Source organism: Lycium barbarum, chromosome 2, assembly GCF_019175385.1.
Source record: "Lycium barbarum isolate Lr01 chromosome 2, ASM1917538v2, whole genome shotgun sequence".
Taxonomy (NCBI): domain Eukaryota; kingdom Viridiplantae; phylum Streptophyta; class Magnoliopsida; order Solanales; family Solanaceae; genus Lycium; species Lycium barbarum.
The window spans coordinates 112,076,386-112,104,385 of NC_083338.1; the positions used below are offsets into that span (position 1 = coordinate 112,076,386).

Consider the following 28,000-nt stretch of genomic DNA (forward strand, 5'->3'; position numbering starts at 1 on the left):
ATTACAAAGGGCGGTGCATGGCCCATGTAACATATGAAAGCGATGCAAAGGGCGGTGCGCAGCCCATGCATCATATGAAAGGCGGTGCTCAGCCTTATGTAGAAATTACAAAGGGCGGTGCGTGGCCCATGTAACATATGAAAGGCGGCGAGCAACCTTATGCAGAAATTTAAATGGGCGGTGCGCAGCCCATGCAACATGAAAGGCGGTGCTCAGCCTTATGCAGAAATTACAAAGGGCGGTGCATGGCCCATGTAACATATGAAAGGCGGTGAGCAACCTTATGCAGAAATTTAAATGGGCGGTGCGCAGCCCATGCAACATGAAAGACGGTGCTCAGCCTTATGCAAAAATTACAAAGGGCGGTGCATGGCCCATGTAACATATGAAAGGCGGTGAGCAACCTTATGCAGAAATTTAAATGGGCGGTGCGCAGCCCATGCAACATGAAAGGCGGTGCTCAGCCTTATGCAAAAATTACAAAGGGCGGTGCATGGCCCATGTAACATATGAAAGCGATGTAAAGGGCGGTGCGCAGCCCATGCATCATATGAAAGGCGGTGCTCAACCTTATGCAGAAATTACAAAGGGCGGTGCATGGCCCATGCAACATATGAAAGCGATGCAAAGGGCGGTGCGCAGCCCATGCATCATATGAAAGGCGGTGCTCAGCCTTATGCAGAAATTACAAAGGGCGGTGCATGGCCCATGTAACATATGAAAGGCGGTGCTCAGCCTTATGCAGAAATTACAAAGGGCGGTGCATGACCCATGTAACATATGAAAGCGATGCAAAGGGCGGTGCGCAGCCCATGCATCATATGAAAGGCGGTGCTCAGCCTTATGCAGAAATTACAAAGGGCGGTGCATGGCCCATGTAACATATGAAAGCGATGCAAAGGGCGGTGCGCAGCCCATGCATCATATGAAAGGCGGTGCTCAGCCTTATGCAGAAATTACAAAGGGCGGTGCATGGCCCATGTAATATATGAAAGCGATGCAAAGGGCGGTGCGCAACCCATGCATCATATGAAAGGCGGTGCACAGCCTTATGCAGAAATTTAAAAGGGCGGTGCATGGCCCAGGCAGTAATGAAAAGCGGTGAGCAATGCAGGTGCAATGCAATGCGGCTGCGAGCATACGCAGAGGCATTTGAAAATAATAAAGCAATGCTGGTGTGGAGGGTAACGCCTTTGCTTCGGCGCGAATGAAGTGCAGAAGGTAAGGTCCTTGGGCCATGAAATGGTGCCTTTAGGCGATGAGAATGATGCCTTTAGACTATGACGCCCTCGATGTCCTGTTGTGGGGCTGGATGAGCCTGTGCCTTTTCTCTCAAAATGTGCCATTGGTGGAATTTTTAAGGGCCCCCTCAAAAAATTTTGTCCCAGTTTAGAAAACAAATAAAAATTTGCATACTTCCCGCGAAATGCGATGTGCACTTGCGGGTTTTTTTTTTTTTTTTTTTTTTTTTTAAGCTACTCAAAAATGTTCTCCCAATTTCATGCTTTAGCGGAGAAATACGAGGATCTTTCATGGTAAGAGCAGATGTGGATACCTCATAGAGTTAGTAACAACACAACAACATTGAACTATATTTACTGTGCAACAAATAAAAAATAAAAAATTAAGAAAAATAACAAAATCACGAAAGCAAAATCCAGCAAATTGTTTTTTTTTTTTTTTTAATAATAACAATGATTGATATAACATGCCCCGACTTCAGTTGGTACCAACAATTAGTATTGTGCATAAGAATTCACCATTATTTATCGTCCAACAAACCAAGATCGACTTATTGGTAATTCCTATAGCTTCAAGTGGTACCTCAGACATACCTAAAGATCGACAAGATTGGTTCATTTTGCTTCAAACAAGGATTATGAACTATACCTATCCTCATGTTTCAAGTGCCCTCACCAGAAAGAAAGTCTCTTTTCACACATATTCAGTATTTTTGAACTTTGAGACATCTAGAGAAGTACACTCAAACTCAGAAAGATGTTCAATGCTTGCAATTATAATACTATAAGCTTGGTCGTCATGTAAGTATCCACTAATGAGAGAAACTTTAGCATAGGATCACGTAGGGCTTGTTATGGGGTTGTAATGTAGGCTTGGAAAAAGGGTAGGATATTATTTAGGTAAGGAGTGACTAATCCTTCCCTAAGCGTTGCACTGTGTCTGTGCTTAGTATTTGTGTACTCTGACACTTTGTTTTATTGTCCCTTTCTTTTGTACTTGTGCGACCTTTTTTGCAAGTTAAAGCCCTTTTTTTCATTTTTTTTTTTATTAGGGTTGCATGCCCGAAACTCTGTGGGGATTAAGAGAATTGACCTGGGTTGCACGCCCGAGGTCTTGATAGTAATTCCAGATTGTATGCCTGAGTGTAAAAAATAAAAATAAATAACGGGTTAGATGTCCGAGATCCCGAATGACTGAGTTTTTTTTTTTTTTTTTTTATTTTTTTATGTGTGGGCTCCTTCTTGCTTTGGAGGTCATTTTTAGCCTTTGTTTTGTTGGAACGGTCGAATCCCCTTTTTTTTTTTTGAAGCTTCAGCTCAGATCTCTATCCGCAGTTGCACGTTTTTTTAGTACGCTCAGGGAGGTTGGGCCAAGAGAGAGATAGTGCATGTAAGCACTCAGAAATGGTATAGGCTTATGATGTGGTGGCCAAAGAAAAAGCTTTAGGCTCAAAGGGGGAATGCTAGGGATAATGTCATTTGGTAGGTTAGAAAGGCTCAAACGGGTCAAAGAAGGCCTACGATCCTTTTCTATGCTGAGTGTTACTCATAATTTCGCCTCAAAAGACATTCAAGCCAAGTTCTAGATCACAATGCAATGCAATTGAACGCTATCTAAAGCTCACCACACAATGCACATGAAATAATGAGGTTGGTTTTGTTCTTGTCTTACAAGCATGCAAGAGAATTTTTCGAGTGTCACTTAAAGTGTGAATGAGAGGTACCAAAAGAATCTATAGTTTACCACGAAGTCAGTCCTCTCCATCATATTGATTGTTACTTGTTTCTTTCCTATGCACATTCTAACTGTGTTGGTACCAACCAAGTTAAAGATATGAATCTAAAAAATATTTTTTTGTATTTTTTGAATAAGGGTACCGAACCCAAAAAGGGTTGCCTACGTATCTCATCTTTGATGAGAATCAGGTGCGCGTAGTTCGTTTAAATAAGATAGAAAGAAATAAAATATTTTTGTGATTTTTCAAAATAAAGGATTTTTTTTTTTTGTGATTTTTTTTTTAATAATGAATAATGAATACCGAACCCAAAAGGGCTGCCTACGTATCTCATCAAAGAAGAGAATCAGGTGTGCGTAGTTCTTGCAGATAGGATAGAAAGAAATAAAATATTTTTGTGATTTTTCAAAATAAAGGATTTTTTTTTGTGATTTTTTGAATAATGAATAATGAATAATGAATACCGAACCCAAAAGGGCTGCCTACGTATCTCATCAAAGAAGAGAATCAGGTGTGCGTAGTTCTTGCTGATAGGGTATAAAATGCATGATTGAATTTTTTTTTTTTTTTTACAAAATCAGGGTTCAACACGAGTCAACTAAAAATAATTAGATAAAGTGCTAAGGCAGTGCAAAGCAAATAACACAATATTTATTTAAAAACAAAACATGTAACAAATAAAGAGTATGTGAAAAATGAAAAGAATGTTCGAAATAAAGGATAAAATTCAACCTAGCTAAAAACAACTGCAAAATGGAATGTACAATAACCTAGGAATTCTAAGAGTTGGTTTTCCTATGACACAAGGCTCCCGAGCGGACTACTCGAGTGAGAAGGCTACGCGGTCCCTGTTACTCGGGCACCCCGCGCATACGCCAACTCTCCTAAAATTTGGATTTTACGGAAAAAAAAAATTCGCGGGTGCGCAAAACACACCTCGCGTGTACGTGTGATAGTGTGAGTTTTCCAGAAGTGGAGGAAATATGAACGGAATGCCAATTTATATAAACCGATAACACGTATGAATATTAATATAAAACCACAAAAAGATAGCAATTAAAGAGAAACAGTAAAAGCAATATGCATAATTTACAATAAAGTAAAAAATGAGTATAGTAAATAAAACTTGCTAGTAAAAAAGGTAATAATACAGTGTATGAAATTAAACGCAGATATGTACGTAAACAAATAAGGGAACAAGGGAAAGTATATACATGACGAATAAATATAGGCAAGTAAAATAAAGGAAAAATTCAAATAAAGATAACATACCTCGAATAACAAATTGAGTCCATATGGTTAGAACCTAAGTGTCCCCAGCAGAGTCGCCATGTTGTTGCACCCTATTTTAACCGAAGGCTAAACAAAGCACAACTTATGGGACTCTAAAATAATTAATTATGTACAGAGTCGCCACCTAGCATTTAAGGTATACTAGGGTACCTATAAATTATTAATATATGCAGCTTAACATGATCTACGAAAATATAAGTGAGATTCTAGGTAAGGGTTCAAATTATTCCGAAGGGAAGGTGTTAGGCATCCTTCAGAATCCACAAATGTGGTTCCCGGCTGGACCAATTTAACTATACGAGGGATGTGTAAAAGGCTTGATTATTATTTACAAAAATTAATAGAATTTAGACTAAGAATAACTAACATGAATGTTTATGTAGTAAAAGGTGTAAGTATTTACATATGTATAAAAATACATATTACGTGATAATTTACAAGTAAATAAAGTGCGCAATTACAGTGACTAAAAATTTTAACTTTAAATGAATATATTATAAAGATATTTACTTAACAATGAACGATTTGCTTTTGAATGAAAAAAAAATAGATTTAAACATATGTGATATAAACAATTATTTAAAAATGTTATCTACAACTTAAGAGCTTGAGTATATGAAAAGGTGTAAGGAATGAACATGAAATTATTCTGCACGCAAGGTGTGTTAACTAATTTAACTAGCTAAGTATGTACACCTAATCAATTAATTATGAGAGTACATTTTAAAATCTAAATATTGAGGCAAATCACCCTATTTATTTACTTAAGTGTGCTAAGCTACTAAATTAAAACTCTAGCGAAACATGATAACTATAAGAATATTAACTATAAAAATAATAACTGCCTAATATCAATTTATCTAAACACATAAAATTTAAATCACCTAAGCAGATCATAAATAAATACCACTAGCCTACACCCTAAAAAGTAAAGTTTCACTATATTTTATGCTTGCATAATTTAAGAATGTAAATATATATATATATATATATATATATATATATATATATATATATATATATATATATATATATATGTAAACAAAGAATTTAAGAAGCTATTTGAACTTCTTTTGAGTGTCATCTTTCAAAAAATAACTTCAGATACCTGCACGAGACTTAATAAAAATGTTAGTAAGAAAATAAATAATTATCGGATGACTTAAAAATAATGAATAAACTTAAAATAAAAATCCGTCTTTGTACATGGAAGGCCTTGGAAATCGACGGAAATTTCTTCATCGGCCATCTCAAAAACAACCCCTTGGCACGCTCAACTTCCCCAGCTTTAGCATACCCTGCCAGCATCACGTTCCAAGTAGTCAAATCCCTAAAAGGCATTAAACCAAACACTCTACCTGCACTGCTCACATCACATTCCCTCTAAAACACACTGTAATCATTGCATTCCATGCCACAACATTTCTTTCAGCCATTTGATTAAACACCTTCCAAGCAAACTCAAGAAACCCACATTCAGCATACATACTAACCAATGTAGTCCCAACAAATACATGAGCATCAAACCCACGAGCCATAGATTGACAATGCAACTGAAACCCACATAGAGTGACGAAACAGTAGTAGTACGCCGGGCAAAGCCAAGAAATATCACATAATAGTCCAAAACAAACTAGAACGAAGCAGCGAGCAAGAGCACCGGAGTCGAAGCTCCGGCGAGAACATAATAATGAACGCAACAGTTTCAACAACAATGGGACTTCATCGGAGTTTAATCTCAGTCCAAAAATTTGGAAACAAGCACACGCATAAGAGATTACACAAGGGAGAACAAACAAACAATAGCAGAGTATAAATGTCATCGCCGGAGCTTTATTTTCCCGACTCGCTCCATATGTTTTGGCGTAAATCAGTGAAGAAAAGACATGAAAAAACAAGCACACATACACAAAATACAGGGAACGAAAAGAAGTCGCTGGCCATGTCTTGATTCCGACCAGATTTGCACTTTTTCTAGTGGAAACTTACAAAAATTCATAAACATAAAATGAAAATATGAGGAGAAAGGAATAAGGTGGAGCAGTGGTTGTGTCGGGGTTGTTCGTTTGTGAGAGCTGGTTGCTTCTAGTTCCCCGGAGCTTTAAGCTCCTCGCCGAAGCAGTGAAAGGAGGAAGTGTTGGCGGTGGTGTGATGGCGTTTGAGTTGTGGCTGCTGGCTGGTTGCAGCGACGGAGAAAGGGGGAGAGAGGAAAATAATGGTGTTGTGGGCTAGTGTTTCATGGCGGTTCGTCGACTGCTCCGACGTTGTGGGGGTGGCGTTAATGGAGAGAGGGGAGGATGAAGTGGTGGGGCAGCGATGGTCGTTCTTGGTTCGCCAGTGGTGGCGCTGGTCAGTGACGGCGAAGAGCAAAGGAAAAAATGAGGGAAGGGCGGCGTGGTAGTGTGGCGGCTGTTGGAGGAATAAGGTGAAAGAGAAAATGTTTAGGGTTCTTGTTAGGAGAGAAGAAGAGCAAAAATCTGAGGTTCTTTTTGTGCTTGTGTGTGTATGTGTAAATATATGTAGAACATGAATACCCCTCCTTTTCTTATAATGAAAAATGGCCCCTTATTTTGTCCAAAGAATAGAAGATTGCACCCTTTTGTCTCCTCAATGCTTACCTTAATCCCTTTTAAAAAAAAATGATGAAACCTTGACTTGATCGGATTTTACTCTGCGTTTAAAAATTAATTACTCCGATTTTCTATGCATTGTCAGGCTGCACTAAAAATATAATTAATTAATACATGTATAAATAATAGCGTAAGTATAAAATATAAATATTAATGTGCAAGATATAAAAAATGTATTGCTATAAAATTAAGAAACAATTATTAATTACACGAAAATGGTAGTATTGCGCTATACATGTGAAAAATAATGATTCTTAAAAAATGACAATAAATTGATAAAATTTCCAAAATAAGGACAATCATCAATAAATTATATAAAAAATGTAAAAATGTGTAAAAATGTATTTCGTGCTCTTTAACGAATCAGGGCCCCCAAAACGTTAATTTTAAGCACGTCGAGCCAAAATTAGGTGTCAACAACGACCACAGTGGACGGACCGTAAATCAAAATACGGTCCGTATATGGTGGTTTACGACCACTGTTCACCCCGACAAGAATTCATTAAAGATCAGATTTTGTGATTTTTAAAAGAGACTTAAGCCTCATTTCACTTCATTTTCATCCATACACCTCAAGAGACATTCTAGAACTCTCCAAATAATTCCTCCACAAGAATTCAAGAGAATTAAAGGGAATATCAAGACCAACAACACTAATTTCATGGAATCAAGTGTAAGAACACATCAAAGGATCTTCTAAGTCAAGAAATTCCCAAGAAGGTGGAACTAGGGTTTTGGCTAATTGAAGTATTTCCACTTAAGGATTGTTCAACCATCATCCAAGGTAAGTTTCATGATTATTCCATATTGTTTGAAGTATTGGAAAGCTTAGACACTTGAAATGTAGAAGAACATAGAAATGAGTTATTATTGAGTGAATAGTGACATAAATGAATGATAGTGGAATTGAACTATGAATGTTGAAGTGTTGTGAGTACAAATACGTTATAAATGATGTTTATATCATGAAACAAACATTAAATGCATGAAAACGCAAGGATGAGCTAGAAGTAGGAATAAGGGAAAATTAGAGGAAAATGGTGGATTTTGCCAAATGTACGTAAATGACGATTGTCGATTATGATATTGCGAGTAATATTATGAATGTTGGGAGTTAATGTAAAACATGAGAAAAGTGGTATGAGCGAAGGAAGCGTTGTCCGACTTCTCCTAGAATTAGCGACGCGTTCTTATAGTCAGTTACTAATGTTGATACGAATTCTCTTATGAAGGTAACGACGTGATATCGACGGAGAACAAGCGAGCGATATCTTAGCTAAACAACCAAGGTATGTGAGGCTAGTCCTTCTTTCTAATGGCATGAATCTTTTAACTTGAATCCCTATTCCTTTCATGAGTTCTTGCATTCTAAGAAGTTAAAAGCTTATGCCTACGAATTTCTATATGAGATAAGTTATGCGATATGATGACACTCGAATGATGATGATGTTATTCCTTGCCTATACTCACCTTATGTACTAGTCCTTTCAAGGTGAGGCGGAATGTCCATGATGGTTCCATAATGTAATCGGGGGATCACGACCTTACGTCATCCCGATGGAGTAAAGTTGATCATGAGTCTTATATACGCATTATGATAAGATAAGTATTTTATGATAAGCATATTACTATGAGCATTTACATTGAGCATGTCATGAGCATTTCACACCGGGCCTAGTTGGCCGGGCAGACACCGCTTCGGCGGGCGGCGATACGGATACACCACGACCTACGGGCGTGGGCAGACACCACTAGTGGGCGGCATGAGATGGTACCCCGGACGCGGGAGGCCTGGATTCGGGCTAATATTATTGATTATCACACCGTTCCGACAAGGACGGGCAGCTTGCATATGATGCATACATGTCATGATGATGAGTATGAGTAAGATAGCATGCATTACTTCATTTATGATTATCAGTTAGATCCAGATGTCTCATGTTGATGTTATTCCCATATTATTGATGTCTCCTTTCATTATGTATGCCTCTCATACTCGGTACAATATTCGTACTGACGTCCTTTCTTCGGACGCTGTGTTCATGCCCACAGGTAGATAGGGAGGAGAGCTTGGCCCAGGTCCTCAGTAGCTGTCAGCTGATAGATAGCACTCCATTGTTCGGAGGTGCTTATGACTATTCTTTTGATGTACATCCATATATGCATATTTTGGGCATGACGGAGTCTTGTTCCGTCCACGTATTCATTATGCTAGTAGAGGCTCGTAGATACGCAGTGTGGGTTAGATGGTCTCACAAGATGTTTTCCTATGTATGTATATTATTTTGATGGCCAAGAGGCAAATGTATATAAAGTATTTATATTTGATTAAATATAATTTTCCTACAATTGGTATGTAAAATTGATAAAAGAGTATTAAATGAGCAAGATAAGTAATAGAGTGAGCGGTTCTCGGTAACTAGCTCCGGGTACCCGTCGCGGCCCCTAGCTGGGTCGTGACACATTTGTTAAAGGCTCAATATGAATTTTAACCTTTAGTGGAGACTTTTTGAATTGCCACTTAAAAATAAAAAAAAAAATTAAAAAAAAAAGTTAATCTTTAGTGGCGACAAAGTCGCCACAAAAAGTCCTTTTTTTTAAAAGGCGTTTGGGCTACTGGGCCGGCCAGCTCACGGTATTAGGCCCAAATGTGAAATTACTTGGGCCTGTTGGCCATTGTATGTCCTTTTCCCTTGATTTATTTGACTTATGTAGATTAGGGGTGTTTATGGTTCGGTTTGATTCGGTTTTTGGTTAAAACCAAACCAAACCAATTAAGTCGGGTTTTTTTAATATTCAAACCAAACCAAACCATTATAGTATAAATTTTATCGGTTTCAGTTATGTCGGTTTTATCGGTTTGGTTCGGTTTTTGCGGGTTTTTTCGGATTTTAAGAATATATTAATACAAAGAACCTTTGAATTAAATGGTAACTAAATACAGCTTTGACCGTGATCCATTCAAATCTAAGAATCTTCTTAATTAATTCATTAAGTTTATTTAGGTATAGGCCTATGGTTATGGGTATAGGAATTACATAAACAAAACATCTACTTTTCATGATTCTAGTTACCTCCCTACATATAGCCTTTTGATATTTCACAGCCCTCTGGAATATTTGTTATCTAGACTCATCGTATTTATGAAGCATTGAGAAGAAAGAACAAAAGTTAAAACAAAAAATGATAAACGGAAAGACAAAGTCATCTACCAAATCTTTTTAAATTCTAATTGCCATTTTCTCCCCTTTAATTTGTTACGGATAAAATGCTAGCTTATTAGTAGTAATTCAGATAACATGTAAAAAAGGGAACCGTAAAACTGGATAAGGGGAAATTTTTTATTTTACCTTTAGCAAATTTCTTTTTATTTTACCTTAAACTTAAATGGGCTACACTTTTCTTTCTAATTATTTGAATTTGTATTGGACTTGGAATGAGCCAAAATTTTTAAAGAAGATATATATATATATATATATATTTTTTTTTTTTTTTAAATATGTATGTATCTATCGGTTCGGTTCGGTTTTGGTTCAGTTTTTTTTGGTTTAACACCAAACCAAACCAAATGTTATCGGTTTTTTAAAATTTAAAACCAAATCAATCAAACTAAGCTGGTTTTCGATTTATTAAGTCGGTTTGACTTGGTTCACCGGTTCGGATCGGTTTTTCGGTCTCATTTGAACACCCCTAATGTAGATTACTTAGGTGAAGAAATTAACCGTTTACCTTCTTTATTATATTACTTAATACATATTTATTTTGGACATTAAAAGTAATTATTAGTAGATAATGTACAAAAGAGAAAACAATATATACGTACTCCCAGTTGGGGGTCTACAACGTTAGGAAGACATTTTGTAAGCATTTCTTTGGTTATTTTTTCATCTTTAATTTTCGTGTATCTTTTCTTATTCTTTGTTAATTGATTTGATTAAATCAAAATACCATTGTTAGAAATTATTACAAAAGTCATGAAGGAAAAGTTTTGGTACTTAAGAAAACGGATCAATACTACTGCGGAAATGATTGAGTGTTTTATTTTTTCAATATTTATATATTTGTTAATGTACAAGGAATGAAGTTATCACTTAATTTTTCGTTTTTTTTTTCCTTAATTTTTTTCTTTCTTTGGGCTTATGGGAAGGTCACACAAATGCAACTTTTTCAAATGTTAATTAAAAAGGTTACAACTACTTTCAAAAAATTATATAAATACAACTTATTCTAAATTTTAACTTCTTAATTACAAAAATATAACTTTTTACATTCCTAAAATATTAATAATACTTAATTTTAGGAGTTACTACCATTAAAGCATATCCACTTTTTACTTTCTCTTTTTTTCAAAAATATTAGAATGTTATTTTCCAAGTAAACATAACAAAATCAACTTCAAATCCCATATTCCATCTACCGTTTAAAAAGACTTTTTTTCTTTCGTTTCCTCCTTTTTATTCTTCTTTTTTTAATTTCACTTTATGATGATTCAATTATTTTTTTGTGACTCAAAGAAATTATTTGAATATATTAATATTAAAAAAAGTAAATGAAAAGATATGGTATATGGAAATATGGTATAAGAAATGTACATGAAAATATACCTTAAAAAGTATATGGTATATTCAAATTGATTTATTTAACTGAAAAGTTGATAGTAAAATATTTGTAAATATAATAGTAGAAATTAGTATATTTAAGTTTGTATATAGTATATAATATAATAATTATTTGTGTATATAGTATATAATATTACGATATACCTAGTATATAATATTATGATATACATAATCTATGAATATATTACTCTATGTGCCAACCAATTGTACTCTACAATAACATATAAAATATACAATATACAATATATAGAAAGAATAATATAATTACTTATGGATTACCACTAAAATAGGATCTTAATTAATAATTGACACCCCATCCGATAAAACTTGACTTTCTTCCTGCCATCACATATTAATTATTCAATTTTTTTTCTCTCTCTCTCTCTTCCTTGAAATAGGAAAATTAACTCAATTAAATTTATATTTGTATATATTTAATATAATAAACAATATATGCCTAATATATACAATAATGTTTGTGGTCAAATATATATATATATATAATACCTTTTGTTTACTACACATAAGAAATTATTTTATATATAGTAGATACTACTAGTTAATATACATAAAACATAATATTATATATAGTATATAGTAAATAATAGTGAATATACGTAATATATAAGTACAAGAATATATATAGTTGTTCAAGGAATGGTATAATATATATATATATATATATATATATATATATATATATATATATATATATATATATATATATAATACTTTTTGTTTACTATACATAAGAAATTATTTTATATATAGTAGATACTACTAGTTAATATACATAAAACATAATATTATATATACTATATAATAGTGAATATACGTAATATATAAGTACAAGAATATATATACTTGTTCAAGGTATGGTATAATATATATCATAAAAACAGTAGTATACTATTTTATGGATTAAAATGCTAGCTGAGTATATTGGGATGTTTAGAAAAGTAATTAATGTGTTCTGATATGTATTTTAATTTGGTTATCACTAATATAGGAAACTCCTTATTATTAGCCTTTTATTCATAGCAACATTTTTTTATTTAAGGTATGAAATCATACATATACCCTAAATATAGAGTATATATTGTAGATTATGTAATTTAGTTAATAGTTGTAGATCACGAAATATTTTACTTATTTACTTGTATTTATGTAACTTTCCCATTGCAGTTTTGTACCCTGATGAGTATTTAAAATTTATGAACTAGCGAAGAGCGAAGAAAATAAGCTCCTTGAAATAGGCATTAGTTACTTACTCATCCAAGGATAAGACAATTAGAACGGCACGACCAAATGAATTATGATTGGAGATACGTATGCATACTCATGTGACATAGAAAAAATAAGAGAAGTCACGTAAGAAAGATATTATATGGTGCCAAATATTGTGCTTTGTAGTCAAGGTAAAGTTTTCAAAAATTTCAATTAGGAAGATTCAGAAGATTGTGTTAAACTCTACATTGTGTATCAAACAACAATATGTTAATTCTTTTTTCAAGTATGAGGACAAACAAACAAAAAGCAAGAGTTCGAATGACAAAAGCTTTTTATTTTCCTTTGCTCTTTATCTCTACTCTTTATTTTCATTATCATGTTACTTCAATTTTTTTTTTTTTTACGCATTTGCAATATAAATTATGTAGAAGAAAATATATTCTTGCGCGGTCAAATTCACTAGTAACTCAATAAGTTACTTTTAAAACTAATGCTTATTTTTATGAAGAATAGTGTCTGTAAAAATATTTCTGCCCCCCCCCCCCCCCCCCCCCCAACCAAATTGTTGTCACAATACGACAACAGATTCTTTCCCAAGTACAACAGCAAACTAGGTAACGTTGCATACTAACATGCCTTCATCTATTAGATTAGTGATTCTTTCTTTCAGGACATCTATAAGCCAATTGATCTCTATACCAACAATACAATGAGAAGGAAGGCCAAAATGAGCCTTTTTCTTGGAATGGACGTACATTATTTCAGATCAACTTTCGGATACGAGAATTTATCTTGTATGCAACAACAGGAGGTCTGGCTTTTCAACAAACTTTTTCCAGTCATTGCAGAACCTTGCAACAGTTGCTCCATCAAGAACTCTATGATCTGCACCTATATTTATCTGGAAAAAAAAAAAAAAAAAACCATCCCATATGAGATACTGAAACATTTTTCATGAATTCACCCTGATTATAGCAATGTGTGAAGGGTGCCTCACGAAGGTCTTTAAATTACTACATACCGTCATGACTGATGCAGGATATATATTCCCATCTTCAGCAAATTGTGGAATTTTCTGGATCCGGCCCATTCCTATGATGGCAACTTCAGGTGAATTTATAAGCGGGGAACCAAACTTTCCACCAATTCCTCCGATATTGCTTAGAGTAATAGTTCCCCCTGATATATCATCAGGACTAAGCTTGTTTATCTTAGCAAATTTCAGTAGCCGTGACAGTTCTTTTGTTATCTGCAGCAGAATACATATCCAGTTAACACCTACACTCGAAAGGCAGCACAGACAGGCATTTGGTAGTATATGAATATATATGAAAAAAAAAAGATAAAAGGAGTTGATCTTGGACAATGAAAAATAGTATCGCTAGGGAAAGGGAGGTGGAGGAGAAAAAGTCACGTTCTGAGATTACATAGTCAATAGTTCTCTCAGCCTCCTTTCACAATATGGTAAGACAAATCAAACACAGAAAATGGATTACTTCTATTGAATGGATACGTGTATTGAACAGAACAAGCAAGATACCATGAGAAATAGCGTCAGCAAGGGAAAGAAAAAGGGAAGAGAAAAGGGAAAAGACCAAATGCTGAGCTACATCAGTCAAAAAAAGTTTCCTTTCACAGTGTGGAGAGAATCAGACGCAGAAAATTTATAAAGTTTGCTAGTGTGAAGAGAACGAGCAAGATACAGCACCCGATGTAGTAAATCAAGGATTTCTGGTTATCCCTTGATTAATAAACGAAGGATGTCTATGGATATTATCAATGTACTCCTTCTAGCTTCTGTATTCCAACACCACAGTAAAGAAAAGCACTTCTCCTATCGTTTTCATTTCATTACAAGATGATCTTTATCAACTAGAATTTATTAAATTTTGAGCTGAGCAAATTCTCTACCAAGACCAAATGCCCACATCAGAGACCCGCCCCTGTGATAACTTCATTCTCTCTCTGTGATTAACATCAGACTGTTTGTATCTGGAACTACTTCTTCCTCCTCAAAGATAATGTTACATTTAACAACTTGCTTATACACTCAAATGAGAGGAGGTGCAAATGTTAACATGTAACACCAAATCGATTCAAGGATAATACAAAAAAGTATAAATAAAATAAGCCGGTGGAATAGTCGCGGTGAGCGCAAGCTGGCTAATCTTTGGCGGGTAGAGTTACCTGGTACCTGGTGGGAGGTAGCAGGTATCCGGTGAAATAGTCTAGGTGCGCATGAGGTGGCCCGGCCACCACCATCATAAAAAAGTATAAACAAATTAGCCAAGTCCATTTGCCTTTAAATCCTCCTCTATTCGTTCCTCCATAATATCTCTTAACAATTTCTTTGTATTGTTCAGCCAAAATCCTCCTCTATTCGTTCCTCCATAATATCTCTTAACAATTTCTTTGTATTGTTCAGCCAAACTAGACAACCTTAGACTATCATAAAGAAGGTTGTACCCACATCATATGATACTAAAGTAATACTCACACACGAGAATCTACAGAGCAACAAGGAACTTCTACACTTCTTTCATTAGTAATCTCAGCCTCCAATATCATGCTCACTTTGCTCACTTAAGTGTGCATTTGTCAGAATCTTTTTTTTTTTTTAAACTGGTAAAGTGTCATGTTAAACTAAGATTTAATTTTTATTTTATTTTTTTAAAAAAAAAGTAGATTACATCGAGCAACATAGATATGTAATTATATGAGAGGAGAAACAATAGATAGAAATATCATATTTCAGAGGAGAAACAAAATTGAATTTATTGGGGTAAGAGTTGCCAACTAACCTCCAAGACTGAGAGAGACTGAACATTTTTTATGTTTGGTACAACCAAACCATTTGGAGTAGCCATTGCTATTCCAATGTTGTGGGACCCTAGATTGTGGGAAGAAAACAGTACCATTAATAGGGACGAAGAACGTGCAAAATAAGAAGAGAATAACACAAAATCTATAATTGTCAATATGGTCACTAATCATGTAAAGTAAGCTATATTTACTATGCTGATGAGCAGGGGAACATTTAACAATGGAAATTTAGAATTATGCATTTGCTATACCTTTTAGGATGACCTCATAGGATTCTTCATTGAAGCGACTATTTAGCATGGGATGTGCAGTTAAAGTCATCGAAAGTGATTTTATGAGGACAGGAAGGAATGTGTGCTTGATCTCTGGATCAGAATTCTCATTCTGGAATGATGTCTTGAGATCCACAAGTGCACCACAATTCATCTCTTCTACATAATAAAAATGTGGAATTTTTGCAGCTAATGTCATTGACTTAACCATGGCACGCTGATAACCCCTGTAGCATAAGGATCCAACAGCAATCAATAAGTATTAAAAAAAAAAAAAAAAAAACCTCCCTTAAAAAGAATATGCATCTATTCTGGATCAACAGTTAAGAACTATGAAACAGCTTTTACTTTGCTGTTTTGCTTAAATCAATAAAAAAGTTCTGTTAGGTAATACAAACAGAACATATTTTACCAAAAAGAAAAAAAAGAATATGCATCTAAATTTGCCACCACAAATTGTTCGTGCATTTCAAACTTTGGAGAACTAGTTGCAGTGTAAAAAATATATTTAAGCATCATCATAATCATAATATACTAAAAGTGGGAAGCTCCAAAGTGCAAAATTGAATTAACAAAATGTCCATAAAATATTGAGTGACCATTTTATCCTCCACTCAAACTCTACTCCTATAACATTCTTCATACAAAAACGTAAACAAACATTTTATCATTATTATAGATTAAATATTCTTATCAGCCAACTGTAGAATTTATTTCTCTTTGCAACTGTAAAAATAATTGAGGAGTACCATTTAATACCAGAACATGGTCTTTATTCATCTACCAAAACGCATATTGTAATTTGAATGGTCATTTCTTTATTGATAGCTTGATGATAAACAGATATATATAGGCACAGACCTGGAAGCACTGAAACTATACAAATATGGCATATTCCACCTATGATTTTTGAATCAATTCTTAAAATTTGATATGACCACATATATAAAAAATAATTATTCTACTATTCTTGAACTAATTCTTGAGCCGAGAATAAATCATGATGTTGGAAGCTCCCGACTCCTACAGTAACTCTAACACCTTATTATTTCAAATTGCATTCCCTTGGATTTCTGTTAGCTTTTCATTCTCTTATGAGTAGTTAACTTAAAGTTGTATATATGTTTTGAGTGTTCAAGATTTAATATATATGTACAAAAAGTAAATTTTACTTCCATTGATTCATCATTTGCATCTTAATTTTCATTGAAGATTTTTGTTTGTGCTTATGGGTTATAATCTTTTTACGATGTTGTAATTTCCTTTTTATGCTATGTAATAATTACTATACAATCATCTCACTTTTTTTTTTTTTTTGCCTTTTCATTTTTATAATATTCATATGTTTGAGTTGAAGCAAGATTCATATACGACTTTTGACTGTGTTGGGTTGATCATGACGGGATTGAATATATGTACCAGTTTGGCTTTCATTTTTCATGCATAATAGTTACCTTTACGAGGTAAATATTTTAGTGTGTGCATATATTTATATATGTTCGAGTATGTATTTGTCTTTAAGTTAAATTACTATATATGTCATTAAAGTAGCATCAAGTTTGCAAGTATTCCTAACTTCAAGTTGCTAAGTTGTTATTCTTTTATATGTTTGGATTTTTATTTTGTAGCTCAAAGAAAGCTTAAAAATTTGAGTATTTTGGGATAAACGTGCGACGCACGTTCCCAGAGACTAGTCTTAAGAAATAGGGCAAAGAGTTGTGAAATGCTTTCGACAAAATTTTTTTGTAGTATGGATTACTTGGGAACTTATAGAAATCTGTAGCCAGCTCATCTAGAACTCGTAGTGACCATTAAACTTTGTTAAATCTAGAGATTAAGAGTGACAAGCAAGCTATCACACGTGCTTTCTTAGGATATAATGTCAGTTCTTTATTGTGGTAACATGCTTCTCAATTTCACAACACACACTTGAAGAAACTTGTTCAAAGAACACACTCCTATCAACCAAATTTTGTTCAAAGAACGTCTCTCACTAATGAAAACTACGCCCCATATGCAGTCAGAAGTCTCCAGTAACATTTGGAAACAGTAAAGTGAGCAAGTTTGAGTTCTCTTTATGGCTGTAACTAACCTTAGCTGAAGTGTCCTATCTTCATATCCCCCTCCAATGAGAGATGAAACCTCTGAATGTTGTTGTTGTGCACATGCTGGTGCTTCATTAGTTAGTCCTTTCTGCATTGCGTAATTTATCACATCCTCTTTAAGTACCCGTCCACCTTTCCCAGTTGCAGGTACATCATTTATGTCTACACCATATTGCTTTGCAAGGTTGCGGACAGCAGGTGTGGATGACACTCCATCAATCTTGGTTTTTTCAGGCACAGAGCTGATGTCACTTGAACCACTAATATCAGATTCTAGTGATGACATCTTTTCTGAAGGATCAGAAGACTCAATAGGATTAGGAACTTCATCAACGCCAATCTTCAGAAGTGTTTCTCCAACCTACAAAATTTGTTAAAGAAGATGTCTAGTTCTTAAACAGCCTTGGGATTTCTACAGCTATCCATGAAGCATGATAGACCAGCTATTGATGTGAGTCCACAACATCAAAATAATTCAACAGACATCGATCTCTAAGGTACAAAGGAGGGCTCATTTCTTCTTATGAACAACATGTTTGCTCAATATTTCTACAAGCTTAGTTCTAAAGCACACTACACATAAAAGCTAGTTTTCTATATGGCCTGATCTCTTTGAAAAGTGAGCTTATTCTCCATGTCCTTTGCTCATAAATTTGAGGGTTATCTTTAAACGGGACAAAAGCTAATTTTTTCCTCTTTGATTGTAAAATAACCCGGAATTTGATCTTGGAATTCCCACTTCAAGATGTCATTTTGTTTCTCCAACTACTTCCTGATGTCATCATTAAAGTGCAGTTAAACAAACAAATCCTTAAGACAAAAGATTAAATACTAGAAGAATTTCAGTGTGGTCAATACACTATGACTACAGTGTTGTACCTTGACGATGTTACCAGGAACATGAAGGATTTGAGAAATTTTTCCTTTGTAACGACTTGTTATTTCAATCGTTGCCTTGTCACTCTGAACTTCACAAAGAGGTTGGAATTCTTCAACCTGGTCCCCCTGCCCAAAAAAGAAGAAGTACCAGAATGAATTCTACAAAATGTTTCATAGACTATATGGTAATACAAGTAATTAGCTTCTAATAAGAGAAGATTATGAGGACCAACTGGGTAATGGGCAAAATCATGAGGAGCAAAACATTTGCAGTTTGCTGTACAAGTATGGGCATAAGGATACATGTAAATTCTACTTCAAAGAATAATTGGCTTGAAGTTCCACCATGCCAGAGAAAAAAGCTAATGCACCTCACATCAAGTTAAAATTTTAAAACAAGTCAACCAGTTGGGCGTCTAACATAGGCACATAGCTGAAAAATCATTTACTAAAGGAGAAAAAGTATGGTGTAAAATATCCTATATATTTACAAGAAACATCCACTAACCTCCTGAACAAACCATTTGAGAAGTTCACATTCAGCAATGCCTTCACCAGTTTGTGCCAGAGGTATATCAATTACCCCACCAGCAGGAAGATTCAATGCAACTTGAGTTGAAAAACTGTACCCCCTAAGAGTAAATGAAGCATTTGACTGCCAAAAAAAACATGGTATAAACAACAGAATAACCAGATTTTGCTAACTTACAGAGAAAGTAACTTCTAAAAATTTATTAAATAAAACCTGCATCGAGAACTTCTGATAGGTTCAAGAAGAACTGATGCAAAACAGACAGATAACATGTTGCAGAAAGAAAACAAGTGAGCACCGTTGGAGCCACATGTATCCAAGGCTTCACAGTAAAATTACACTGTGTAGGTAAGTAAATTTTATTTATGTATATACTATGTGTTGAATCCCCTGATGTCCTTGTATGTTTACCTATTCATATATTGACACGGTACACTAAACATTCTAGTTCTGCCACTGCAAGTGAACGTTCTTTTAAAAGAGGGAACAAATTCCATGATCTGATCAACTTTGGTGAATGCTACTGATGATTCTTAATCTTCACACCACTAGATGAAAAGAAACACTAACTTTAGAAACTATTCTGACACAGATTCGAAATTAACCCCACACGCAGCCGATTCTACCCATTACTCTATTTTTTTTTTTTTTGTCTGAGAATAAGATTCTGCCAATTACTTGAACAGCTGAAAACCTCAAAAATGCCAGATTACAGCCACATCAAAATCTGCTGTCCCTGTATAAGTTGCAGCAGGCCAGTAATGATTCCACTATATTAAGTTCATCTAATTTTGTCATCTTAATCCAGAATCTCGATAATCCCATATATTTTTTTTGGGGGGGGGGGGGGGGGGGGGGGGGGGGAGTTGATGGTGGAGGAAGGAAAAACAAACAAAAGGCAGTGAAAAGATCACCCTTTTGAGTATTCAATTTGACAAGATCAACAAAAGTACCACATCACTCAGATTCTACTATTAAAGCAAAGTACTGTGACACACAAATAGTGGTAAAAAGCAAATGAATACACTCACCTACCCTAGATAATCTTGAAAAAAAAGAAGCAAACTATTACAACAAGATATTATGAAACTAAAGAGTATAACAAAAGGAAAGAAGAAAGAAATCAAGAATTGTCACCTTACTAAATGAGGAAAACGGGGTCGTATAATTTCTAAAAAAGTGAAGTTGAGACTGAATATTCTTGGCACTACATAATACAGTAGTAGTAGCAGCTGCCACCGGAGAAACAGAAAACCACCGGAAAATGTTCTGCCGGACAGAATTCCGGTGATAAATTTTCCGGCAAATCATGGTAATAGAATTGGTGAGAGTTGCTTGCTGGGTTTTTCAATTATATTTATTGAGTCAGCAAATCAAGAAAAAGTGGGACACTTTAAGATACTATACTCCTATGAATGTGGACAACTATAGTGTGTTTGCTGAATATAAATTCTCTGTCTGTCGTTGACTAAAGACTAGCTGAAATTATACTCTGAATTTTTTCAGAAACTTTTGAACATGATTTTGCTTCAGAAATGAGAAAAAGATGGGTTACTTTTGAAGTAGAAAACACTATAAATTCTAAAAATAAAAAGAAAAAAAAAAAGAAAAAAAAAATTATAGTACTTACAATTAGAAAAGAACAAGCCATGCCATGTCACAATTCACAACATTGTGACCAACTTCTATAAGTAACTACCTGTGATAGTAATCTTTGGGATCTACAGATATTACTTCAATTTATTTGATAATGATTTGTTATTATTCGAGTGACACATTTTTGTATTTGAGATTAACATAGCTTTTAAATTTTCCAATTGTTCAATTTTTATGTTTACACAAAAAATTCTCCTTTCTGAATTTCATGACTTTGTATTTTTGCTTTACTTGAGCAGAGGGTATTCAGAAACAATCTCGCTATCTGCCAAAGTAAGAATAGTGTATGTGTAGTTAGACCCTACTTGTGGGATTACAAAGCGAAGAAAGTATTTTTCTTTTTCTTTGCCAAAGTAAGGATAGTGTATGTGTAGTTAGACCCTACTTGTGGGATTACAAAACGAAGAAAGTATTTTTCTTTTTCTTTTCTTAAAAAATACTCGCAACTCCTTTTGTCAAGAGGTAATATTACTATAAAATTATATTGAATTTGGTAAAGTAGTGTTTAAAATAATATCGTGGTGATATATAAAAATGATTTGTAATAAAATGCAAACTCAAGCGTAACGATGGTATTATATATCCTTTTTTTCTTCTTCTAATAATTGTCTTTCCGTTCCATTTTCTTCTCACCTCACCAAACTCAGGTTTAATAATATTTTGAAGTTTTCTAAATGGTAACGATCTCTCTTTTCTTTAACTAAAGGATCAGAACAAATGATTTTTTTCCTTTGAATATTCAGATGACCAACTACACGTGAACTATTGTAACACATCATCAATATTATCTACTTCTGATAGACTGGCTTATTTGGCAATCAGTCATCTAAAGGGGTCAAAGTATTCGACATAATTTTTTACTATTTATCTCTGCTATAAATAAATAATATTATAGGGAGATATGTCGAATACAATTAAGCTATAATCATGTTAACATTTGAATTATTTAACACTTAGGAAATTTTGTAAATATCGTCCGTCACAATTTTTCTTAGTTTTAATTTTATTAAAATTTAATCTATCCAACGTGTTGTACCTGGTTATTTTTAAGTTGGTACCGAAAGTCTGACTTTCTGTCATTTTTATTTTTTGAACTACTTACATATAGTTCAATTACTTTATTATAACACAATAATTTTTAATTTTATTGTTGTAGCAGATAAAATTTAGTAATCATATGATGTCTGTATACGGTAAAAACCGGGTCAACGCATGACCGATGAGGCCGGAGCCAAAGACAGGTCCAAATGGGTACGAGCACGTTCAATCTTTGCTCCACACCGGGGATGTTGTATCGGACACAGTTGACCCGAAACCAAAATAAGCGTGTCCGTTGGTCAGGATTGTCTTAGCCCAGATGAGCGTGTCCGTTGGTCCGGATAACCAGTTGTGAGGTTACCACGCGTCATAAAACCGTTCCGCCATTTGCGCTGACAACCGTACGAGTGTCAGACCGGACGGACCAGCCTTATCTTTTTTAGGGTTTATTCATAAAGGCTTTTTGTATTGTACTAAGGGCCCATAAGAAAAACCTATAAATAGAGGGCAACCCTCCCCTTTTGTAGGTTAGCTTTTTTCTCATAACATATCATTGTAACCATCTGAAGTATAAAAGCTCTTTTCAAAGTATTTTGGTCCGGATTCGTATTGCTCATCAACAGCTGGTCTAATCCATCTTCATCGTTTAGGCATATTTTTGCTCATATCATATACTAATATATTATTTATACACATATATAAATATAATAATATACACATCCATAGACGTTTCATACCAACTTAAAAGATTAAAGTTCATCCACATATCCTATTTCACCACATACAAATCTAATTGTTACCCGTAATTTGGGGCAAACAGTTTGGCGCCCACCGTGGGGCCTAGGATAATAGTGGTGGTTTAACCTTTGCTACTTCTTTTTTCACCCACTGATCGAAGAATTTGTGGATTTACACAAAAAAACGTACGAAATGGCAAGCAGCGGTCACTCCGGTCATGTGAACAACAACGAGATAGTAGCTGAAAACAAGTACAACAGCGGGTTACGAAGCCCACCTGCGGATCCAGCCGACCCAAATGCTGTCGACTCGAGAGAAGGCCTCAACCAGCAAAATACCGTTAATCAGGAGAATGTCGCCTTTTCGGCCACCGATCCTTTGAATACTCATAACTCAATTACTTTGTCTCAGGCTCAAGGTCGAAAAACACCGGACACTCCGGATGAGATTACCTTACGTTTAATATTTGAAATGTTGCAGGAACAAGGGACCACCATAGCCGAACAAGGGATTGCCATAGCTCAGCTTCAGAGCAAGGGTGATAAGGTAGCGCCGGCAAGGCCAAAAGGGGTTACTGAACCAAGGCGGGAGGAAGCATGGATAGTCGAGAGCAACGGATCTGGAGTCGGTTCGTCTACCAAGGTTTTGAAGATGCTCGAGATTTTGGCTAAACGGGTGGATTCAACGGAGAAGATGGTGGAAACATATAACTCTCGGGTGGACCAGATCCCGAGGGCTCCACCGATTTTGAAAGGGCCGGATTCAAAGAGATATATTCAAAGGCCTTTCCCTCCGAGTGCGGCACCAAAGCTAATCCCGAAAAAGTTCAAGATGCCGGATATTCTAAAATACGATGGTACAACGGACCCGCAGGAACACGTGACTTCGTACACTTGTGCCATAAAAGGCAACGATGTCGAAGAAGATGAAATTGAGTCGGTGTTGTTGAAAAAGTTCGGAGAAACACTCTCGAAAGGGGCGTTAACTTGGTATGACCACCTGCTTGAGCATTCTATCACTTCTTTCGAAATGCTCGCAGATGCGTTTATCAAAGCTCATGCCGGAGCCAAAAAGGTGCAGGCCAGGAAGGCGGATATCTTTAGAATCGCTAAAAGAGATGATGAACTACTATGTGAGTTTGTGAACCGCTTCCACAGGGAACGAATGGAACTGCCCTCGGTTCCAGAGGAATAGGCAGCGCAAGATTTCACCAAGGGACTCAATCCCCGAAGCTCGACTGCCTCATTTACATTGAAGAAGAACTTGTTGGAGTACGAGGCTGTAACCTGGGCAGATGTCCATAACAGGTACGAATCTAAGATTCGAGTAGAGGATGATTAGCTCGAACTTTCCTTGGGGCCCATAAATATGAGCAAAAACTCTGAGAGATCGAGAAAAAATTATGAAGCGGAGAGAAGACCATCGAGGGAAAGATACCGACTATATTCTCAATCAGAAAATCCTAGCTTCAGGTCGGATAAATCAAGGAGCGGCCCCAATCACTTCTCTAGTAGAGGTGATAAACGAGTTAAGCGCCCATCAAGCAGTCGAGGCCTGCCATTTAGAAGTGACGCCGGCAGTTCGGCTAGCAATAAAGACATACTGAGGATATCGGAGTACAACTTCAACATCAATACCTCGGACCACGTCTCGGCTATCGGCCGTATCACGGAGGCTAGGTGGCCAGGGCCATTAAGATTCGACCTGAGTCAACGGGACCCGAACGTGATGTGTGAGTATCATGAGACCCATAGGCACAGAATTGAAGATTGTCATCAATTAAGGGAGGAGGTGGCTCGTTTATTGAAAAATGGCCACCTTCGAGAATTTCTGAGTGAACGAGCCAAAAGTCATTACAAAGAAAGGGAGAGTCACAAACTAGCTGAGCCGGTGGAATCTCAACATGTGATAAATATGATAATAGGGGGAACAGATGCACCACGAGGATCGGTGATGAAAAGAAAAAAGGTCTCAATTGTGCGAGAAAAGTGGATCCGGGACTACGTACCCTAGGGCTCCATCTCCTTCAGTAACGAGGATGCAGAAGGCATCATTCAACCGCACAATGATGCATTGGTAATTTCTATCCTTATTTTTAAATCACAGGTTAAACGTATTTTGATTGACCCAGATAGTTCAGCTAATATTATCCGATAGAGAGTGGTGGAGAAATTGAAGTTACTGGATCAGATTATCCCGGGTACTCAGCGGGTTCAATATGGCAAGTGAGACTACGAAGGGAGAAATTTCTTTGCCGGTCATTATTGACGGCACCATACAGCAGACGGTGTTCTATGTCATCGAGGGAGATATGAAGTATAATGCTTTACTCGGCAGACCATGGATTCATAGCATGAGAGCAGTACCATCGATACTACATCAGTTGCTGAAGTTCCCAACCCCGGAAGGGATAAAAACTATCCAAGGTGAACAGCCCCCAGCAAGGGAAATGTTCGCGGTCGAGGAAGCACCCCTCTTTCCAAAGAAACCGGATCAAATAGATGATGAATCAATCAAAGGCAAGGACACAAAATAGAAATTAAAGAATACGGGTTCGAAAGTGGAGCAGAAGGAAACGGACCCGGCCGGTAAAGAGGACGATTTCGGCATGCGTAGATCGTTTGTATTACTGGATGACTCGGATGCAACCAAATCTACCATGGAGAAGCTGGAGCAAATCATTTTGTTCGTACATCTACCGAATAGAAAGGTATACCTGGGCACGGGGTTAACCTCGGAGCTCAGGAATAAGTTAATTAAATTTCTTCAAGCTAATTCCTATTGTTTTGCGTGGTCCCATATAGACATGACAGGTGTACCACCAGAAGTAACAACTCATAAGCTCAGCCTCGATAGGAAATTCACCCCGGTGAAGCAAAAAAAGAGACCAATGGCCGAGTCAAAACATGCCTTCGTAAAAAAAGAAGTAATAAAGCTTTTAAAAATAGGCTCTACCCGGGAGGTAAAATACCCGGATTGGCTAGCTAACGTAGTTGTGGTGCCAAAGAAAGGTAATAAATTTAGAATGTGTATTGATTATAAAGACCTAACCAAAGCATGCCCGAAGGATTCATTTCCCATGCCTCACATTGATCGAATGATTGATGCGACGGCCGAGCATGAGATGTTGAGTTTCCTCGATGCCTATTCCGGGTACAACCAGATCCGGATGAACCCGGAGGACCAAGAGAAAACTTCTTTTATTACCCGGTATGGGACTTATTGTTACAATGTCATGCCATTTGGGTTGAAAAATGCCAGAGCAACTTACCAACGCCTAGTTAATGGAATGTTCGAAGAACAGATCGAGAAAACAATGGAAGTTTATATTGATGACATGCTAGTCAAGTCCCTAGAAACAGAGGACCATTTAAAACATTTGCAGGATACCTTTGATGTATTTCACAAATACAACATGAAACTGAACCCAGAGAAGTGTGCCTTCGGTGTCCGATCGGGCAAATTCTTGGGCTTCAAACCGGGGAATTGAAATCAACCCGAACAAGATCAAAGCCATTAAGGATATTGAAGTGGTGAACAATGTCAAGGCCGTACAGAGGCTCACAGGAAGGATAGCAGCTCTGAGCAGTTTCATTTCGAGGTCTTCGGATAAAGTCACCGTTTCTTCTCATTACTAAGAAAGAAAAGTGACTTCGTCTAGACACCAGAATGTCAAAGGGCTTTACAGGAATTGAAGAGGCACTTATCGATCCCGCCCCTGCTGCACACACCGAAGGCAGACGACCAGCTATTTCTATACCTTGTCGTATCCGAGGTAGCGGTAAGCGGTGTTTTGGTCCGAGAAGAAGCAGGTACACAATTTCCAATATATTATCTGAGTAGGACCTTAGGAGATGCAGAGACCCATTATCCGCACCTCGAAAAGTTAGCTTTGGCATTGGTAAGTGCTTCGAGAAAGCTAAAACCTTACTTTCAATGACATCCCATATGTGTAGTAACTACTTACCCGCTAAAAAATGTCATGTATAAAATGGTGTTATCAGGTAGACTGACCAAATGGGCCGTAGAGATTAGCGCGTATAATCTCGAGTATAAGCCTAGAACAACTATTAAATCTCAAATCTTAGCCGATTTTGTGGCGGACTTTACCCCCGTCATGATTCCCGAGGTAGAGAAAAAGCTTTTGTTAACCTCGGGAAAGGCTTCGGGTATCTGGCATCTACATACAGACAAGGCATCGAACCTGAAAGGTTCCAGATTAGGCATTGTTCTTGAGGCCCCCGCCGGTGACGTCATTAGACAATCGATCGGAACTATAAAATTGACGAACAATGAAGCCGAGTATGAGCCTATGATTGCAGGTTTGGAATTGGCTCGGAGTCTGGGAGCCGAAGTAATCGAAGCAAAATGTGACTCTCTCTTGGTCGTCAACCAGGTGAATGGCGTCTTCGAGGTAAAGGATGAGCGAATGCAAATATACTTAGAGAAAACTCAGGTGATATTACACCAGTTCAAAGAATGGACCTTGCAACATGTACCCAGGGAGCAGAACAACGAAGCCGATGCATTGACCAATTTGGGCTCTTCGGTCGAAGCAGAGAAATTCAACCCTGGTACCGTAGTCCAATTGATGAACTCGGCGGTAGAAAACGGGCAGGCCGAGATAAACACAATGGGTCTAACTTGGGATTGGCGCAATAGATACATCGACTACTTGCAAGATGGGAAGCTCCCGAGTGACCCAAAAGAATCACGATCACTCCGGACCAAAGCAGTTCGGTTCTGCTTGGTAAACGACCAATTGTATCGTCGGTCTTTCGTCAGACATCTGGCCAAATATTTGGGTCCCGGAGAAACAGATTATGTGATGAGGAAAATCCACGAGGGTACCTGCGGTAATCACTCTGGAGCGGAAGCCTTGGTTCGGAAAATCATCAGAGCAGGTTATTACTGGAACCGAATCGAGGAAGATGCAAAGAATTTCGTCTGGAAATGGGATGGTTGCCAAAGGCACGCACTAATGATTCATCAACCCGGAGAGTTGCTACACCCGGTGCTATCTCCGTGGCCGTTTATGAAATAGGGTATGGATATCATCGGTCCCCTGCCATGGGTTGAAGCGCTGGCTTTTGAAAAGATTAGAGAAAAGGAGGTTATTGACTTCATATGGGACCATATCATTTGCCGTTTTGGCATCCCTGCCGAAATAACTTGTGATAATGGCCCTCACTTCATTGGCAACAAGGT

The 28,000-nt window shown here is 36.5% G+C and overlaps 1 protein-coding gene across 3 annotated transcripts; it reads right to left on the reverse strand.

The window, feature by feature from the left end:
* Positions 1 to 13,360: 13,360 nt before the first annotated feature.
* Positions 13,361 to 21,026, reverse strand: LOC132626774 (lipoamide acyltransferase component of branched-chain alpha-keto acid dehydrogenase complex, mitochondrial). 3 transcript variants are annotated; one of them, XM_060341765.1, is made up of 8 exons: positions 20,991 to 21,026; positions 19,337 to 19,483; positions 18,829 to 18,954; positions 17,937 to 18,310; positions 15,824 to 16,071; positions 15,551 to 15,639; positions 13,771 to 13,998; positions 13,361 to 13,650 (listed from the first exon to the last, which is right to left on the reverse strand). In XM_060341765.1, the coding sequence occupies exons 1-8, from the start codon at positions 21,009 to 21,011 to the stop codon at positions 13,537 to 13,539; spliced, it is 1,347 nt and encodes a 448-aa protein (XP_060197748.1). In that variant the 5' UTR covers positions 21,012 to 21,026; the 3' UTR covers positions 13,361 to 13,536. The 3 variants fall into 3 exon arrangements, with proteins under 3 accessions (XP_060197748.1, XP_060197747.1, XP_060197749.1); XM_060341764.1 differs by lacking the exon at positions 20,991 to 21,026 and adding an exon at positions 20,498 to 20,931; XM_060341766.1 differs by lacking the exon at positions 20,991 to 21,026 and adding an exon at positions 19,574 to 19,594.
* Between the last annotated feature and the right edge of the window lie 6,974 nt (positions 21,027 to 28,000).